This window comes from Muscardinus avellanarius (genome assembly GCF_963383645.1).
Source record: "Muscardinus avellanarius genome assembly, chromosome: 14".
Classification (NCBI taxonomy): domain Eukaryota; kingdom Metazoa; phylum Chordata; class Mammalia; order Rodentia; family Gliridae; genus Muscardinus; species Muscardinus avellanarius.
In genome coordinates this window covers 36555547-36576911 of record NC_137800.1, presented here as the reverse complement: position 1 = coordinate 36576911, position 21365 = coordinate 36555547, and the positions used below count along the sequence as shown (strand labels likewise).

The 21365-nt window shown below is 36.9% G+C and overlaps 1 protein-coding gene across 23 annotated transcripts in view; it reads left to right on the top strand.

Annotated features, from left to right (window-relative positions):
• SORBS2 (sorbin and SH3 domain containing 2) overlaps window positions 1-21365 on the top strand; it is a gene marked incomplete at both ends in the record, with an annotated part of 96201 nt that overhangs the window by 34834 nt on the left and 40002 nt on the right. For 6 of the 23 annotated variants that reach the window (XM_080710621.1, XM_080710620.1, XM_080710619.1 and 3 more), the window contains 4 exons: window positions 259-373; window positions 9603-9761; window positions 12209-12265; window positions 17811-17860. In XM_080710621.1, the coding sequence (XP_080566747.1) occupies window positions 259-373; window positions 9603-9761; window positions 12209-12265; window positions 17811-17860 (381 nt within the window). Of the gene's footprint in view, window positions 1-258; window positions 374-9602; window positions 9762-10411; window positions 10496-12208; window positions 12266-17810; window positions 17861-21365 lie in introns of all 23 variants that reach the window. The other 17 variants (XM_080710627.1, XM_080710625.1, XM_080710634.1 and 14 more) reach the window with 6 other exon arrangements.

The following is a 21365-nucleotide window of genomic DNA, read 5'->3' as shown; positions in this document are numbered from 1 at the left end:
TTTTTTTTTTTTTTTTGCGGGTCTGGGGATGGAACCCAGGGCCATTCAACCTCCGAGCTACACCCCCTGCCCTATTTTTTATTCTTTATTTTGAAACAGGGTCTCACTAAGTTGCAGAGGGCCTCACTAAGTAGCTGAGGCTGTCCGCGAACCGTGATCCTCCGGTCTCAGCCTCCCAAATGCTGGGATTACAAACGGTGCCACTACCCCCAGCTGGCTAGGGTTATTTTAATGGTATGTTTTATTGTTTATTTCTAGGCATGATTGGGATCCTCCAGACAGGAAAGTGGACACCAGAAAATTCCGGTCTGAGCCAAGGAGCATTTTTGAGTATGAACCTGGGAAGTCATCAATTCTGCAGCATGAAAGACCAGTAAGCACATTTCATTAATCAGAATGCCAGGCCCCTAGGCTTCCAGGGTTCCCCAGTAAAGCTGAATGTCATACTGTTTAGCAATTTTTGTCACAGAGGTAATTTATTTACTTGGCTTTATTTAGAAATCATATTTATTTTGTATCATCATATGCGCCTCTTGTTTCATACTTGAATGATGTACCTTAATAACTATATATAATACATGTATATATGCTAGATTCATTTGCATATAACTATGCTGTGCCTAATCATGGATCTAAATTCCATTTTAAAAATACTCATAAATGCAATGCTTCATTTCTATTCTAGATTGATAATGAGAAAAATCATTAACATCCCCAATATAAGTGGACAAGCAGGTCCATCCCTTCACTTGCATATTGGTATCTTAATATTTCTATCACATATTGAGGAAATTTTTGAATGCCCTTATATCAACAAGTTGTTTAATTGAGTCTTATTAAATGCCTCTCAGGTTACCAAGCCTCGGGCTTCCTGACTGTCATTCAAATGGATCAAGATTATATTTCACTTTGCAGTATTTTTTATTTTTATTTTTATTATATGCAAACAAAATATATATAAACTTGAGAAAAAACAACTTGCCTCCTCTAAGTGCAAATTAACAAATAGGTTCTTCTTTGGCCCTCTTGGTTTTTCATCTTCTCAATCCTCCCTTTTGTATTTTCTGCTTCCTCTGAGATTAGCACCCTCAATATCTCTTTAAAACTCTCCAATTTCTCTGCATCTCCAAGCTTGCTTATATAAAAGCATTTCATATCAATTTACTTTTGTCTTAGCCTTAAAAGAGTTTCCATATCACAGGAGAGGAAAAGGGGAGTTTTCTTTTTTAGCTCCAAGAAATCATAGTATTATATAGGAAAGAATACAAGGCCATCCTGAAATTTAAATGGAAATCCTGGCCCTACCCAACCCAACATAAGTGTACTTGTCTTAGTTTTTGAAACCTTGTATTTGTGGTTGTGTTTTTTAAGAATCATGTTCAAACCTTGCAATCACATAATTCAAATTCAATATTTATCCAACTCCTCTTTTTCTTTCTTCAAGTAACTCATACTTTTTAGAGTAACAGTACTTCAACAGGAAACTGAAAGGAAAAAAGGACCACTGATTGGTAGGCTCTAAGATACTTTTTCAGGATGAGAATCAAGGGACCCACAATATCACCACTGCATGAAAAGAGAAAAATAATGAATCTCATACTTAAATGTAAATAGTATAACTTTAATGATCACTCTGGTCGTTTATGAGGCTCTTAGGATGATGAACATCATAATTGTACAGGAGTGCTTTTATCGCTATGGTGTCAGGAAACAGGATTGGTTTTAGAAGCTTCCCATCAGCATATTTCTGTTGTTGACTCATTCAAAAAAAAAAAAAAAAAAGGTTAAACCAATTATGTGCTAGGCTTTGGGTTTTAGGGACACAGTCTCTACCTTGAGTAACTTCAGTCCTGTCATTTAACACATACATGGACTAGGTCTACATTTGTGCAAATAAGCAACAACCTCTTACTTGGCACATGAAAAGAATCCTCCATGCTCACCCCTAGAGCTCATTCATAGGCCCTATCATTGGGGATAAAATTCCTACATTATTCCTGTCTCTTGGTTACAGCTTTGAGACTCCTTCCTGGTTTGTCTGTCTGTCTGTCTGTCTGTTTGTTTGTTGTTTCGTTTGGGGGCTTGTTTTGTGCTAGGGATTGAATCTAGGTACATTTTACCTCTGAGCTACACAGCCAGACTTTTTATTTATTTTTTAATATTTATTTATTTATTTATTATTTGGTGGTACTGGGGTGGCCTTCTACATCCGGGCTACACTCCCAGACCTATTTTATATTTTTATTTGGAAACAGGGTCTCTTAAACCAGTGAGGCTGGCTTCGAACCTGCTCGACCCTCCTGTCTCAGCCTCCCAAGTGCAGGGATTACAAGTGTGCGCCACCACGCCTGGATATTATTATTATTATTATTATTATTATTATTATTATTGAAACAGTCTCTTGCTAAATTGCTGAGGTTCTTCCAAAACTGCTGAGCCTGGCCTTGAACTTGCAATCCTTCTGTCTCAGACTCCCAAGTACTAGTATTACAGATCTCAGCACAGTCACAATTCCTCCAGGGAATCCTCCCTCCTGAACGCTAGGTTTAGAGCTCTCCCTGCTGGGCACCCAGGGCTCTCTGCAACCCCCCAGGCCCTGTGACCCGCATCTCACAAAGCTGCGATGATCTGTTTACTTGTCTGTGTCCTCTCTGGACTTTAAGCTTCCTGACAGTAGGGACCATGTCTAGTGCAGCATCATACTCCTGACAACTAATACAAAGCCTGGCACATGGTAGGTGTCCAATGAATAATTCACTGAATGTCTAAGTAAATCAGTAAACACTGAGTGGGTAAAATTGGTGAGAAACTGAATCTTTGTTCTGTTGTTTATCTATGAAATCTACACACTTATGATAAAAGGCCCACTGAGTCTCCATCAAGGCATGCAGGAAGGATTCAACACACCGCTATTAGTAACTGCAGCTCACTAATTCCATGATTCTCCAAGACACAAAAGAGGCAAAGAGGAGTAGCAGTGTTTGAACAAAAGTTCTCCCCAGACCCCAGCAAAGAGACCAGCTTCTTTCATAGGAATCCGTAGCATGTGGATTTATGTTCTTTAACAAGAAAGCAAAAGTAAAAGCACTGGTTTTTTTGTTTGTTTGTTTTGTTTTGTTTTGTCTGTTTTTGCGGATCTGGGGATGGAACCCAGGAGCATTTGACCTCTGAGCTACACCCCTGCTTTTTATTCTTTAGTTTGAAACCGAGTCTCACTGAGTTGCAGAGGGCCTCACTAAGTAGCTGAGGCTGTCCACGAACCGCGATCCTCTGGTCTCAGCCTCCTGAATCCTGGGATTACAAGCGTGAGCCACCACGCCTGGCTAAATGCACTGTTTGGAAGCTCATAAATATCCATTTGAGTATAAAATTAGAAATGTTGACTAAATAGGCCTAATGTTTGGTCTAAAGAAAAAAATTGTAATTATTAGAAATTTAACTTACGTGATTCACAAACTGAACCACATTTTTTCAAGTGTGATGACACACCTATAATTCCAGTACTTGGGAGGCTGAGACAGGAGTGTTGCAGGTTCAAGGCCAGCCTCAGCACCTTACTGAGACCATCAACAACTTAGCGAGACCCTGTTTCGATCTTTTATAAAGAGCCGGGGTGTAAGCTTAGAGGTAGAATGCTACTAGTTCAATTCACAGTACTCCCCACTCCCAAAGAGAACCACATTTCCACAATTTATTCCCTAAGACAATCATATAGACTCTCTACTAACTTTATATTATTAAAAACTTTACATGTCACCTAAACTGAATGTGCTTGTAGATGAGTCATGTGAATTTTTAAAATCTGTGTGTGTGTTGAGGAGAGTAGTGAGGACTAAACCCAGGGGCATTTTACCTTGGAACTATATCCCAGCCCTTCGTTTATCTTCTATTTTTAAAAGAGGCTCTCATTAGATTGCTGAGAGTCTCACTACACTGCTGAGTCTGTCCTCAAATATGCAACTCTCTTGTCTCATATATTTATTCTTAAGAAAACATCCGTAGCTGGGCATGGTGGTGCATACCTATAATTCCAGTATTATAGAACCAGTATTAGGCTATAATTCCATTATTATACAAGTACCTATAATTCCAGCATTATAATTCCAGTAATAGAAGCCTGAGCCAGGAGGATCACAGTTTCTAGACCAGTACATGATAACTTAACAATACCTTCTTTCAAAATAAAAAACAAAATAAAGATGGGTTGTAGCTCAGAGGTAGAAACTCCCTGGGTCCTTTTCCCAGTCCCTATACACAGAAAAGCATCTGTTTGAGACCTCCTGGGTTTTTTTATTGATAAAAAATTTTAAAAGATGTTATGTTTTCCTACAATAACTAAACATACAAGTAATAATGAAAGCAGAAATAAATAAGCATTGAAATCAAAATGAGATTTAAATAATTCAGAATCAAAATGAGATTTAAATAATTAACGAAGCTGGGCGTGGTGGCACACCCTTGTAATCCCTGCGCTTGGGAGGCTGAGACAGGAGGATCACACAGGTTCAAAGCCAGCATCAGCTACTTAGTGAGGCTCTCAGCAACTTAGTGAGACCCTATTTCAAAAAGAAAATATAAAATAGGTTGGGGGCACAGCCCAGAGGTAGAGGCCCCTGGGTTCCATCTCCAGGATCACAAATAAATAAATAAATAAATAAATAAATAAATAAATAAATAAATCATTGGTGAATATAAGCTTCTTTATAACAAAAGTTGCCGCTCAGTGATAAAGCCACAAACATTGTAGGAGTTTTATCTACTATTTTGAACTCTAAACAATTGTTCCAACTAACAATGTAAATAGCATTTATTTGTGGGATCACAATAAATATAAAACATAGCATTCAATGCTTTAAAGCTTAAAATTAATGAGCTAAAATTTCAAGAACGAACACAGCCCTTTTTCTGTTGTTGTTTGGAGCAACATAAAGAAAGGGTAAACTCAGTGGGAAGACTGAGAACAGTGGGACCCCCTTAACCAAAAGGGCAGCTAACTGCTTCTAAATCGCAGAAAACATAAGACCTTACCAAACGCGTCGCCCTGGGTAGCTTTTACACAGGGATGGTGTGTGAGTCGAAGTCTTAGCTTTTCTTAAGCACTTCCTCTTGGACTGAGAACATGAAATTAGTGCTAAGCAGAAGTTTGCTTTTTTTTTTTTTTTTCTAATTAAGGATATGAAAGAAGCTGAGAGAAAACACACAACTGTTCACTTTCTGAGCCTGGCTAATCTCACGTAGCATAATATTCTCAAGTTTCATCTATTTTCATGAACATGACATAATTTTATAAGAAGTTTAGAAAGATGTACATATGTATCTTTGTGTGTGTGTTTTCTCTTTTTTGGTGGTACTGGGGTTCCTGGAAGCCCTTCTACCTCCAGGCTACACTCCCAGGCCTATTTTTACATTTTAATTTCGGAAACAGCGTCTCCTAAGCCAGTGCGCCCGGCTTTGAACCTGCGCGATCCTCCTGTCTCTGCCTCCCAAGCCCGGGGATTACAAGCGTGGGCCACCACACCCGGCTGTGTTTTCCTTTTAGAGTGAAGCATAATGATACCTTCTAAATAGGTTCCTGAGTATTACTATTTGACGGAAAGCAAAATAACTTCTATGTTATAGGAGGGAAATATTGAATTAGGAAGATTATTAGCTCGGGGACATTTCTGTTGGCTGACTATGTGACACTGTGAGGTTTCTGTGTACCTTAGCATGGCTCTGGATTGCTACAAAACATGTTTAATTGTTGCATAACCAAAGACTAGCTAGGTAAAGTGCAGCAGAGAGAACATTCCAGTTCTGCCCCTTGCACTTTATTTCATAGAGGTTCTGTACACCTGTGTGTTCTTCATTACATTCCAAAGTTTTGGTGCTTGTTGGTTAGTTACTGTTTTGTGTGTTTTTCCTGCTAATTTTTGTTGGCATTGATTGTAGATAGTTGTTCACTCTGACTATAAATTTAAAATTTTAATAACAGTCATAATTAATGGGAAATTGCCATTACAAAGTGTAGTACAGAATGATAGATATTCTGCCCTCTTGTCCACAGTCTAGCATAAAAATACATTCCCTCAGTTTTTATGTTTTGTTTTTTGAGACTTGCAGCTTGTTTTTTTGTTTTTTTTTTTTTGGGGGGGGGTTGTTTGTTTGTTTGTTTGTTTGGGTTTTTTTTTTTTTTTTTGGTGGTAATGGGGGTGGAACCCAGAGGCTTTTTACCTCTGGGCTATACTCCCAGACCTCTTTTATATTTTATTTGGAAACAGGGTCTCACTAAGTTGCTGAGCAACTCACTAAGTGGCTGAGGCTGGCTTTGAACCTGTGCGATCCTCCTGTCTCAGCCTCCCAAGCACTGGGATTACAAGCTTGTGCCACCACACTGGGCTTTATATATTTTTCTTAAGGTAAAAGCCTTCTTGGTTTAGTGTATTTGCTGCCCTCTACTGTTCATAATGTTCTTTAAGCAAATTTTGTTTCTGCTAAGAAAAGTTTTTCTGTCTTATTTTAGCAAACAAAATACTGGACTTGAAAGCAAAGACTATAAAATCAAATATTGATCATCACTAACTATGTAAAAATAGGAACTGTGAAGTTTGAAAGATTCAGAGGTTAGTTTGCTGTGGAAAAAAACAGTGTGCCTCTCTACACAGAATACAAATTAATAGAAATTTTTAATGTCAATTATTCCTGAAAATTAGCTCCAGCAAAACCATTCCATGTGATAATTATGTTTTTGTTATCTATGATGATCTAAATAATAATTGGAGAAAATTGCAATTGTAATTGTAACAACAAAATCTTAATACTTTTGCAACTATTGAATCAACTTCTTAAACAGAAAATAGCAAATTAGCTACTAGAATATTTTTCTACCAATTTCACTGTTACTTCCTAAATGTAAATTAAAAATAATATTGGCATTGCACAGTGAACACTCAAGTGTGCTTTATTTTTTTTAAGTGGCCTTCAATCTGTTATGGAGTAACGTCTGTTCTTTTCCTCTGCATTAAAAAGAATATTTTAGCTGGGCGTGGTGGCGCACGCTTGCAATCCCCGCACTTGGGAGACAGAGACAGGAGGATCGCGCAGGTTCGAAGCCAGCTGCGCGCACTGGCTTAGGAGACCCTGCTTCCAAATAAAAATGTAAAAATAGGTCTGGGAGTGTAGCCCGGAGGTAGAAGGGCTTCCAGGAACCCCAGTACCACTTTAAAAAAAAAAAAAAGAATATTTTATCCTTTTGAATGTATTCAGAAAGTCAATATATCATTTAAAAATAAATAATATTGGCATAAACTAGGAAAAATATCTGGATTTCTGCAACATATTCCCATACATAATAGGAAATTCTCTCTGATTCTATGTATTGCAGAAGTAGCGTTATGACTAAACAAATAATATTTTTTTAAAAGCCACGCATGGGGGCACATGCTTATAATCCCAGTACTTTGGGGAGGCTGAGACAGGAGGATCACAGGTTCACCGCCAGCCTCAGCTAAGTGAGGCCCTTCACAACTTAGTGAGACCCTGTTGCAAAATAAAGAATAAAAAATAGGGCTGGAGGTGTAGCTCAGAAGTAGAATGCCCCTGGGCTCAATCCACAGTACCGTAAAAAAAAAAAAAAAAAAAACTGTATCAATACCAGAACACTATTATGATCTTTTTGTATATGTGTATTTCTTTACTGTGTTCATTCAATACCAACTTTGAAATACCATAGTAACTACTCTACAAGTATATGGCTATATTATTTTTATCACTTAGCATCCTATCATAAACATTTCTTAGTGTTACTGGACAATCTTATAATTATGATCACTATATCTATTGGATAACTTAGGCCTTTGCACTTTTTTATTATGTAGCCTTAAACCATTCTACCATCGTTTGTAATAATTGGGATATTTTATTATAAAATACTGAAACAAAACCAAATATTAAAGTATTTGGTATATAACTTATTATTCAATGTAGACTCTTTATCCCTAAGAAAACTGTTATAAATTCAAGTCAACAGCACACTAGAACCAGTTCATGTCGAAATGGTGGCTTTTTTTGGAATATGGATATTTCTAAGCCCCCAACATTATAAAGGTTATAAAACATTTCTTTCAAAACCGAGTAGTAAGCCGGGCGTGGTGGTGCACACTGGTAATCCCAGCATTCAGGAGGCTGAGACAGGAGGATCACGGTTTGTGGACAGCTTCAGCTACTTAGTGAGGCCCTTTGCAACTCAGTGAGACCCTGTTTCAAAATAAAGAAGAAAAAATAGTACTGGGGTGTAGTTCTGAGGTAGAATGCCTCCTGGGTTCCATCCCCAGTACTGCAAATATATATATATATATATATATATATATATATATATATATGTGTGTGTGTGTGTGTGTGTGTGTGTATGTATATGTATATGTATATATACATATATACATATATACATATATACATATATACATATATACATATATACATATATACATATATACATATATACATATATACATATATACATATATACATATATACATATATACATATATACATATATACATATATACATATATACATATATACATATATACATATATACATATATACATATATACATATATACATATATACATATATACATATATACATATATACATATATACATATATACATATATACATATATACATATATACATATATACATATATACATATATACATATATACATATATACATATATACAAAAGGAAAAAAATGAGTGGTAGCTACTCATCGGAAGTCTTTGAGGTCCTTTCAAGAATTGTAAGGAATTCATAGGGAATTTTTTGGGTCAGTGAGTGCTTAAGAAACACTCCTGAAATATGTCTTGGGAGTCACAGAATGACGAATGGCTTTTAGGGAACCAAATAACTTTTCTTAGAACTTTTTTTTCCGACTTAATATACTATACTATTTGATAGTACCATGTTTAATTGGTGTCATACGATAATTATCAAAGAAATAGTGCTGCCCATGTAGTACTTTAAGTATCCAGTTGTAATATAAAACCCGACAGCCTGAATCAATCTAGTACGTATTATTTGCATGCATTAAGGCTCTGGGAGAGTTAAATAAACGCTGGGCATCTCTTTTCTATTATTAAAGTAACTGAATAGGTTTTCTCAAACTTCTAGTTGTTCTGTCTTAAATACAGCATTCAGAAATGAGCAGAGAGGGTCAAGTCAGTCGTAAAAATTGGCTTTTTCTTTAAACTAGAATCCAAAGAAACTAAGGTGGGATGTATCCTACACTCCCTCCCCTTCCAGTCATCCATCAGCCCCTACTGTGAAAACATGTTTGTACCAGACCCCTTCCTCTAGCTCAGAGTAAGCAGGAAGAAAGTGAAACTTAGGGTGTCTCAGAAAATCCTCCTCTGCCGTCCTGATCTTTGCGGTGGTCCAGACCATCCCTGAGGCTCCCAGGCCCCACCCTGCGCACTCACTGGCCTTTCCCTCCAGGCCTAAGGCAGGACACAGCACACAGCCAGCTGGTGCCCTCTGGGTTCCATTAAAAAACAAACAAACAAACAAACAAAAAAAACCATCTAATGAATCAGTGTCTCCTTCACCCCTCTTTCTTACAGCCCCCTCTCCCAACAACTCCGACACCTGTTCCGAGAGAACCCAGCCTGAAGCCTCTGTCCTCCTCACCTTATGGAGAAGCGCCGCGTAGCCCCTCCCCGCCGCCCAGGAGCGGCCTCCCCGCACCCAGCTCGCACGCCCCAGCTCTCTCTCCCACCCGGGTGAGCTCCTTCCTTCTGCAACCTTACTAATGCCCGTCGGGAAGCCCGGGGGTCGCCCTTGTTCTCCAGAGGCTAAGGAGGCCTAGCCAGAGGCTGGCAACTCACCGGTCCCTCTGCTGCCCCTTCCCCCTGCCACCTGGCTGGGGTTCTTCCAGCGACAGCCCCCAAGGCTGCCAGCACCTCTCACTCGGGTGGCACCTCGTGTCTCCGCCCCCCCAGCCCCGCGCCCCTGGTCAGCAGACCCGTGCTGGGATGCTTGTTACCAAGGAAGGTCGGGGCGATGGCGTGACTAGCCCAGAGGAGACGCTTGGCATCTCACCTGCACCTGTGTTAATCACTACTCGGGCGTGCCATCACTGCCCGTGCTGCTGCCCAAGCGAGGCTGCCAGGGTTTATGCTTCCAGCGAAGGAGAGAATTAGAAATGGTGGACAGGGAACACACCCAGGGGCCTCGCGATGCCATGGACCAGGCTCATCTTCTTTCATATCCTAATTTACTCGTTTTGCTCTCCTTCCTCCGCTCCCTCCTGCTGAGGTGTGTTGGAAGCGGTGGTGCATGTGCGTGAGGATGCGCGCGTTTCCTACCACGGGGCGTTTCCCCCACGGCTCAGTGTGCCTTTTCCTTCCCTTTTCCTTCACGTCTGCTCTAGACCGATCGCATAAATCCAGATGACATAGATTTAGAAAATGAGCCCTGGTATAAATTCTTTTCAGAACTGGAGTTTGGACGCCCGGTAAGTGAGGTTAGACTATTACTATAAGATAAATAGGAGAATGTTGCTTGATTTATTTTTTTTTAATATGCCATTATCAAAAGAGAGAGGTGTCGCTTAGAAAACAAAAACTGAATACGTAGTGCTGAACACCACAGATGTGGTGCAGCTTAATAATCCACAATCACTTCCGTATGGAGCGGTTTAAGTGCGCAGGGACTTGCTTCCCACGTGGTGTTTCCAAATCATCCATTAGGTTTACTTTGTATCTAATTAATTGCAAATTTAATTCATCGAGGTAGAGCTGTCCTAGAGTATTTAGACAATGATTGCAGCTTTATAGAAGATTTATATTTGTTTACAGTTCATTTTGATCTAGTTAAAATAGGAGTGCCCTGTCATTCCCAATAATTACTGTCATGTAGCCCTCATTTGCTGAGGAATTGCCACGTCTCTGCAGAGTGCAAGGTTCTGTATTCCTTAACTCTGTGAGTCCTTCTGATGGCCCTCCAGTAAGACCAAAATGGGGACCTGAGAGGTTAAGGAATATACCCAGAATAATGGCAGAATCAGTCATTGAGCCCAGGCCAGTCAAACAACAACACAGATCTCTGGGAGGTTCTAATATACTGCCAGACTAGTTCCACTATAAAATAACTCCCTTACCTGTAAAGATATAAAAAAGGGAAAAAAATAGGAAACCCTGTAGACCTTGATGTCTATCTAGTCTTGCTAGTGAACGCCCCTGCTGCATCTCAATCCCTAAACTGCCATCAGAGGAAGCTCCTCCATTAGGCCTATGGAAACTGCTCAGTTTGTTTGAGATAAAGAGTCAACACCACCCTCAAATAAAGACTTCACTTAATAATTCAAATTTTATTTTAGGGATTATGTTTACCAACAACAGAGCATTTGACACAGGTCACATATATGTCATGAATTTGAACTTCTTCAGTAGCTTGCCAGTTAACACTGCCCAATGGGTTTTTAATTAGAAATCAGAAAGTATGATTTTTCTTTTGCTTTATTATATACTGATATATGTACTTGCATCCTGGCCACATACTGGATGTCCATATCCTGGATGTCATTTTTTCCATTAAAATGCATTCATTATGTTTTATTGAACTGAATCCAAAGTGACTGCAAGTGAATTTAAAAAACAAAACATTTTCCCTTGAACTTTTGTTACCTAATAGGAGAAATGTTTTCTCTCATTTTTTCCCATTTGTATTGTAGTATTAACATAAATGCATTTTATGTCAGTGGGGAAGATTCTCCAGCTTTATTTTATTCATGAGATAGTTTACAGGGTTTGTACCCATTTCTATACTGAGCCTAAATTATCAGTGTTGTCTAAGCATTTTCAGCCACACAACGGAAGCTCACCAGCATGCTATCCACTTGCTCCTTCAGTGTTTCTTTAATATACCTTGCGTTTCCTCTGTGGCCAAAGACTAGGAGTGCTGATTTTGATTTGATGAAATGAGTTTATAAATATACTAATTGAACGCTAGCCATTTGCCCAGTGCTTGAGAGTATTTACAGACATTGCACTCCTCCTCCCGGGCTGCCCCATGTTGCTCCATTCATGTCACTCTTTATGTGTATCTGATGCTGTCACCACTTGATCTCTAACTGTTGTCGCCTTCTCCACATGTTCATTCCTTGCTGCCATTGATTCTCCTCCATTCCATCTCTACACTTCTGCTTATGTGCTGCATCTGCACCCAGCCTCCTAAAAAGGCTCTGGACTATGTTCAAGATCATTCTTCTGGTGTTTCCAATGAGGTAAAAGCAAATTATTCTCTCTTTTTCAGATTTCTCTCTTAGAAGTTGTTGCCATGAATCTGAACATCCATGTTTTACCCTTCACGATAGTGCTCAGCTAGTTTTGAAAATCTGTCTTTGTCTCGTGTTACGACCCATGTCATTGCCTAGATGCTAATTATATGAAAGGGTTGGCCGTTTTTAAATTCTAGGTGAAGAATCGTTCCAACCATAACTTTCCGCTAAGTGACTCAGTGCAAACCTAGTATTCAGCAGCATGAAAGTCAAAACTCAAAGTGATTACTCTTAGTGTACATATTAAGTGTCTGTTTTTATTAAACTGTTTTATTAGAGTACTCTGAAAAATCTGCTAAGAACAACTTCGTTATCATGCTTAGAGCTGCACATTAAAAGTTTAGAGTCTTAGATAATCAGATGCCTATATCCCACATTTTCATAAAATTTATTTTTATTTTTAAATTTTCCTAAATACTCACAAATTAGGGATTTTATCATCATTCAAGAATACCTGTCATGTGTGTTTCAATTTCCCAGCTCCATGCTCCTGACAGACATCACTTATCCTTCTCAGCACTGTGATCCAGGCAGGTGCTAAAACAGATCATCACTGGCAGATGAGATGAAATTCACTTGAAGTCTCAGTTGAAGAAAGCTTATGGCAATCAGCTAGGTGAAAATTGTAGGCCAGGAATGTAACTTTATACTTGAAGTAAGCAAAGAACGTATTTTAAAAAAAGAAAGAAAGAAAACAGAAATGATCCTGAGTCAAAAGTTTTTTACCCAGTTCTCTGCCAGTAAATCAGAAAATTATTTTGAAAAGCAAATAAAGTCCTCAGAAAGAACAAGGGAAAATGGCACTGGCCTTTGACTATTTAAAAGCCTCCTTGTGGGAACTCTTAGGAAAGGCCTGATGGGAAAAACAGAATAAACCAATTTCACACAGTGGTTGCTCTGTGATCCTGTGGCCTCAAGTGACTACAACATAATAAATATCTTATTTTTACTGAAACTAGAAAACAAAATCAGTAGAAAACTTATGCTGAAGTAGGTGGCACTGACACATACTGGTGAACACTGGAATTGCAGGCATAAGAAGGAAATAGCCAAGTTTCATAGTTTCAATTTGCAATTCAAAAGTATTCCTTTGTAGTAAGCATCAAAGTATATGTTAAAACAGGAAATGGTCACAATAGTTACATATTAAAAAGTAAAGTGGGATGCCAGGTGTGGTGGCGCACACTTGTAATACCTGCACTTGGGAGTCAGTGACAGGAGGCTCCCGCAGGTTCCAAGCCAGCCGTGCTGGCTTAAGAGACCCTGTTTCCAAATAAAAATATATAAAAAATAGGTCCGGGAGTGTAGCCCCGGAGGTAGAAAGGCTTCCAGAAACCCCAGTACCACCAAAAAAAAAAAAAAAAGAGAGTCCCTGTTTTCAAATTTTAAAAAAGTATAAAATAGGTCTGGAATTGTAGCCCGGAGGTAGAAGGGTTTCCAGGAACCCCAATAAATAAATAAAGTGGTGTAATTTGGAAAAGCCTTGGTTATTGAATTTAGTCATTTTTCCAAGGCTTATGTTTCATAGCTAGACATATATTTTAAAGAAAATCAAATAAAGCAAGCAATTCTATTCCGTGTATTAATGTTAACTTTATGTGAAAAATGGTATCATTTCAACATATGAACAATCTAAGAGTTTATTTGAAACTTAATGTGTGCAAATATTTTGGTCAAATATTTCTAGGATGTTTTTTAAGATAGTTGGTTCATTCGAAACAGAAATGGAATTTAGAAAGAATGATATTCAACTCACTGATTTCCTAGTTAAGAAAAGTAGAGTGCAACAACTTTAAGGCATATGGCCAAAGTCACCTTATAAGATAGTACCCCCTAAAATAAAACACTGATTTCTCAACCCTCACTTCAATATATATCCTATACATCACATTTTTTATTATTTCCAGGAAATGTATTTAGAACTCAGCTCTTTTAGAAACAAACAATGTATTAATACAATTCTTCTTAACTGTCAAGTTTCTGTGAAATGAGTTCCAATAATTAACATTACATAATTGCCGGGGTCCAGCCCTCACAAGAGTCGAGGTTTGTGTGTTGGTGATAGAGGAGCCGAGGTCGATGAGAGAAGAATGACCACACAAAATCAGATTCAAACTTTTCTATTTTATTCAGGATTTGTTATAACTCTTATACTTCTTTGTTGGCAGAAAAGCAAGGGCATAGTCATGCAAGCAGGATCTTCAAGGACAGGAAAAGTTATTATTTACAAACTTCAGGGCGGGGTGTCAGACATTTAATTAAGCATAGTATGCTTTGTCTCACTTCACAAGGCTGACTCAAACTTAATTTTATACATTGGCCCAAACTAAGGTCAGTTTGAACTTAATGTTTGGCCCAATAACTTTATCCTTGGGAAAAAATCTTTGCTGCCTGAGTCTCTCACAAGCCGCTGCCCATCAGTTTTAGTTATAATGTTTATACATAAAATTTTAATTATACATGTTAATCCAAATAATCCTAAAATAATTTTTTTTAAAAAAATGCTAGACATACTTCATGGGGGATTTATGGCGTTGCAGATCCCCTGACCAAGCTTTCTCAAAATCTACATAAAATGCTGTAGCACATAATAATTACTGGGTATAAAAATAGGAGAAACTTAATCCTATGCATTCTAAAATTTTATGGTTACAGCTCAAAATAATCACATAAGAAAGTTTGTTGCTTTTAACTATTTCCTATTATCATCTTGGGATTGGTTCTTATAACATAATAATTATGTTATCAATTTAAGATCATGGTTTTTCAGAATGTAAGAAAACATATTCCCTTTATACCCTTCTGCACCCTTTCTGGTAAATAAAAAACTTATAACGGATTAGATATTAGACATTACCTTAGTTGGCATTTATCAAGTACCTGAAATATGTCTTGAACAACTGTGTGTGTGTGTGTGTGTGTGTGTGTGTGTGTGTGTGTCTGCCCAGGGGTTCACACATGCTAGGCAAGTGCTATACCACTGAGCGAGATTCCCAGCCCTTTTGTACATTTTCGTTTGAGACAAGGGCTCACTAAATTACCCACAGTGGCCTCCTACCATCTCAACCTCCCAAAAGGAGGGAGATTGCAGACATGTACCTCTGTGTCCAGCCAGCAGTGTACTTTTCAATCCATAAATATAACTGGAAAACTGAAATTGATGAAGACCAGTTAAGGGCTTTTAAGCCAAAGTTTAATCACATGACTACTTAAAAGGAAGAGTGATTCAGTGTCTGTATTTATTGCAAATGTGAAAAGATAATGCTAATGTGTACTTGATCAGGAGTAGATCATGATAAGTAAAACAGATCACCTTTTTTCTGAAGACAATTTTCATTTCAGGAGGAGTATTATTTTTTTAATTATTGAACAAGTTTTCCTCTTAGTCGTGGATCTAGATATTTACTGTTACTTTGTCATTTAATACTGAACTACCTCCGAATATACATAAGATCAAAACCTATTTGGATGTGAAAACCAGCACAAGGAGGAATAATTAGTTTCCTGAACTAACACTGAAACACAATTAATTATACTATGTTTTATTTCATATTGTGATATGTTTAGGCTCATCATAAACTGGCAATTCAAAATTTCTGATCTCTCTAGGATTTTCCAAGAGAGTTCTGAATTTGACCCTTTTGGTATCCCAAGAAAACTATGATCTACACAGATGGCAGTGATCTAAGACCCTTTAGTGTTGCTCTTCTGCAAACACCTAGAATTATTATTTCTAAGTTATATAATTTTGTTTTACTTCTGGACTTTCTTATTTACCATGTTTGTCTTTGTTTCCATTGTAAAATTCAGAGTTCAATAAATTAAAATAATCTTGTAAACTTAAGCTAGCAAACCACATTTTTTTTCTAATGTAATATCTTTGAGAACCTATAAATATAAGTATTTTCTAGAAGATAAAATATTAAAAGATGCTTTTTTATCTAAAAAGAAGAATATTTTCATGTCAATGAGATGTTTTTATTTGTTTCTGGGCAAGATTCCATTCTTATTCAGCAAAATAGAATTAAATTGCCATGCGTGGTGGTACAGGCACACTTGTAATCCCCGCGCTTGGGAGGCGGAAACAGGAGGATCGCACAGGTTTGAAGCCAGCCTTGCTGGCTTAAGAGGCCCTGTTTCCAAATAAAAAGTATAAAATAGGTCTGGGGGTGTAGCCTGGAGGTTTGAAGGGTTTCCAGGAACCCTAGTACCACAAAAAATAGAATTAAATTAAAATACTAGCTAACAGAAGTGCTTTAGCGTTACACATAAGGAGACTTGTCAGACTTATCTACATAGAGTTCCAAAGCTACATATTAATGTTTTAATTTGCTTATGGGTACTAATTTACCAATCAATAGAAAAGAGGGTCATAGAAATCATTTTTAAATGAGGCTTATTTCCTCTGAGTAGATTTTTAGCACTGTAAAATATTTTTGTGTGATATGATTTTAAGTTAAAACTTGCCAAATCTTACTTTTCTGGTTGATATTTTCAAACTTCCATATAGACAGAGAATTCTAACTAGAATTTCAGCTTTTCACCAAACCAAAATTTTCTGGGATGATGAGTTGAGCATCACCTATGGCTGAACCCATGCATACTTAGTATATATTTCCTTCTGCCAGCCAGACATCAGGTCTCAGCTACTTCCAGATTGCAGGTCACCTCCAATATTTGGGAGCTCAATATTGATTCTCTCTAGATAATTCAGCAATTGTTACAGTGGGTTACCGTAGAAAATAATAACTTCATATTTATCATTTTTATTTACTATCAATTTTAGTATGCTGTTCAGAATAAATAAAAACATGTAAAGTATATTTTTGAAAGTTGTATTTTGATTCAATACAGCATTCATTTTAAACTAATCCTTAAATTACCTTATTTGAAATGTATAGCACCGTACCTAATTGAAATCCCAGGCAGTATAGTTTAATTTCAAACCAAATTTGGTGGCATTTATTAACATGGTATATCTATGCTGACAGAGGAAAGACTTCTAAAGTTCTACTTATATATTTTAAAGATAACAAGAACGAAATTATAAAGAAGATGTATTTTATAAAGATTGATGATGTGATGATGGTAATTTTTAAAACATCATTTCTTAGTGTAGAAAATTTCTTTGTACGGTCAACAGGTAAAATTCTGAATTTAATGCTGTAGATTAATTTTTATCCCTTTATTCAATTCAGTATTGCTGAGGGAATGTTACTGATTTTTCTCTTTCCTTCATGTAATAAATGGGAAAATTTTTGAGTTACACTGAGAAATGCAATACAGTATATCAGAAGAGAAAGTAAATAGGGAAGAAACGAAAATCGGGGTGCATAATTTCTCTTTGGGAAGACGTTTTTATATTCATTATGAATGTACTTTTAATCTCGATATTTATAACATTCTTTTTAGAATACCTAACTTCTTGTTGATGGACAAATGAAATTTTCATGGTAATAATTTTCATGGAGCTATTATTCTATCTTCACAGGCCTCCATATATCAGTCTTCTATAGACAGAAGCCTGGAAAGGCCCGCTAGGTAAGAATTTTATTACATTATACACCAGAATAATCTATGCCAGAGGTTTCTTTCTCTATAGGAATATTATTCAGTGAAATAATAACAAAGGTTATATAATCACTCATTCTTATTTTAAGTACCAGGCTTCATGAATTTTATTTATTTTTCTGCATCATTTTTTATGATCGAATTCAAGAATTTATAAAAATTAAGTGAAACTATTCTAAGTTCCTTCACAGATTGATTAATTCTTCCTTTCTCTGCCTTTATATACTCATTCTTTCTTTCCTTTAAATGGGTGTTATAAATAACTAGTTCTCCGTGTTGTTCTGTAATACTCATGATATTTGTAAAAGTTTTAATAAATTAAAAACTATTGCATGCACATTTGTTAATTATACTCTGATTTCACAAATCAGAAATGCTTTTACTGTCAATAAATGAGGGCTTGAGATATATATAATACATATATTATATAAATATTTATCATTTATTGAGGGTTTGAGATATATAATAAATCATACTATTTATTATTTTATGTTTATATAATATGTGCTATATTTTATATGTAATATATATCTCAAGCCCTCATTTATTGTAATATATATATCTCAAGAATATACATATATATTCTAAGCACATAAGCATATTCAATCAAAAGACAATATTATGTGTTAACTGCTATTGTTCCCACTTCATCTCTGAAGAAGCTTTAACACTTAAATGCAGAAACTTAGGGGAAGCTTCCAGGAACCCCAGTACCACCAAAAAAAGAAAAAGAAAAAAAAAAGAAACTTAGGGGAAAAGAGAGACACAAAGTAAAATCAAAGCAGAATAGCTTCTAACCGAACTAGGCCTAATGGCCCTCAAAGTTTGCCCAACATCAGTTCTTTTATCAGGCTTCAAATATCACACTTACTTTAAAATCTGAACAAAATTCAGTCACATTTCAGTAGCAATGTTGAATATTACAAATTCTCCAACATATGGTATCATCAACAAGTATTTCTGTAACATTGAATTTCCCTTCTATAGATGTCTACCAAATGTAAGAAACTTTGTGAATTGAGTTCATAAATTCATAATTCATAATTGGGTTCAGAAGTGCTATCCAACTTCATTAATTATCATGAAGAAAAGTGTTCTCCCAACCCCTTCTGTTTTCATCTTTTGCATTTGTATCAGCACCTAAAATGTTTGAAATGTTTTAATTTTGGAGTTTTAATCTGACCTAAGGGTTGCTTTAAAGCAACCCTTACACAGACTCTCACATGGCAGAATAATGACATCAAAAACAGGTCTAGGAGATGCAGCATCCTCTTTAAAGGAAGGTCTGGATTCATCTCTGCACTTTCCAGGCATGTGTGCTTGGTTTTCTCATTTGCAAACAAGCAATAACCCATGATAGATACTTCATAGGTTATTGTGTGGGCTAAGTAAGACAAACGCATAAATAAAGCATATTGCATCCTCCTGGGCTCCATAAAAGCTAAACTCAGTGTTGTGCCCATCGTTGACATAATCCTTCCCAGTGACTGCTCAGACAGCATGCTGTATGATGTGTCCCTTCATCCTCTAACATTCTTCTCAAACTCAAAACCATGGTAAAATCTCCCTGCAGTTACATTCTGTCCACACCTATCAATAGAACTGGAGAAAAGAAATCTTGAATAGTTAATTTCTGAGAATATTATTGGCCTTTCATTATTTAAATGGGAAACAATAGAATCCCAGGGTAAGGTTTTTGCAAAGGTAAGACTACTAACAAAACCTGCAAGTAGTTCTTTAGGTGAGAGAAACTTGTTTCACTAGACATCTTCCCTTTATCAGTCCTTTCCTCCACTCCCTTCCCTCTGGATATATTCATGCTGTTGGAACTCTCTTTTATAGAAAAAGAATTCATGCTAAAAATTATAACACTGAACAGCAATATGTTCAGTCTTGGATAATTTTTACTTTAAAAGGTAATTATAACCTGGCGTGGTGGTGCACACTTGTAATTCCCACGCTTGGGAGGCGGAGACAGGAGGATCGCGCAGGTTCGAAGCTAGCCACGCTGGCTTAAGAGACCCTGTTTCCATATAAATAAAAAATATAAAATAGGTCTTGGAGTGTAGCCCAGAGGTAGAAGGGTTTCCAGGAACCCCAGTAACACCAAAAAAAGAGGCAATTATAAGCATATGCACACACACACACACACACACACACACACACACACACACCTGCATATAAATGCTTATAGCAACTTTACTCATAATTAGCAAAATTTGGAGGTAACCATGATATCCTTCAATTGATGAATGGGTAAACAAACATTGTTTACATTATAGTACAGCTATATAGTGGAATGTTATTCAATAATAAAAAGAAATAAGCTATGATATGAAAAAAGACTCAGAAAAAAATGTAAAAGTCTATTAATAAGAGAAAGAAGCCAATCTGAAAAGACTACCCAGTGTATGATTCCAAGTATAGCATTCTATAAAATGCACAACATGGAGACAATAAAGATTATCGGTTGTCAGAGGTCAGGAGGAGAAAGGTTGGATGGGAAAGTGGTGCACAGGATAGTTACGGTAGCAAAACCATTTCCAAGCTACTCTACATCATTCATTACTGATGGACATATATCATTATATACTTATAAAATCCACAAAATGAGCCAGCTAGCACAGGTGTGGTAGCACATACTTGTAATCCCAGTACTTAGGAGGCTGAGACAGGAGGATCACAGGCCGCAGCTACTAAGTGAGGTCAGCTGCAGCTACTTAGTGAGATCCTCCACAACTTAGTGAGACCCTGTTTCAAAATAAAGAATAAAAAATAGGGCTGGGAATATAGCTTGAAGGTAGAATGGCCCTAGTTCAATCTCCAGTACCACAAAAAAAAACACAATGTATAATACAACAATATGAACCCTAATATAAACTATAGATTTTGAGTGATGACAGATCAAAGTAGTTTCATAAGTTGTAACAAAAGTACAAGACTAATAGAAGATATAAATAATACTGGACAGTGTGTGCAGAAAAAAGGGAGTGAATATAAAGTAACTGTCTATACAACTGTCTTTCAGTATCTGCAGAGGATTGGTTTCAGGATCCTTCCTCCTCCAACACTCAGGATTACCAACATCAGCAGATACTCAAGTCTCTTACATAAATAGCACAATATTTTCATATAGCCTATGTACATGCTCTCTTACACTCTAAATTATCTGGATTATTTATAATACCTAATAAAATGTAGATGCTATATAAGTGTTCAATATACTAGATTTCTTAGGGGGTACAAATTTATACAAGGAAAGCATAGATAAAAACAATTTTACTAACTTCAGTCCATGGTTGATTCAATCCTTGTACAACCCACAGATATGGAGGTCCTGTACATAGCAGTGAGTTTTTCTATCAGCCTGAAAACTGCTCCAAAAAATAAATGTTCCTAAAAGATGATTCTAAAGAATGTCAAGGAATGAGTTCCTCACAATAAAGTGGGAGTGGAGGGTTAGGGGTAATATATA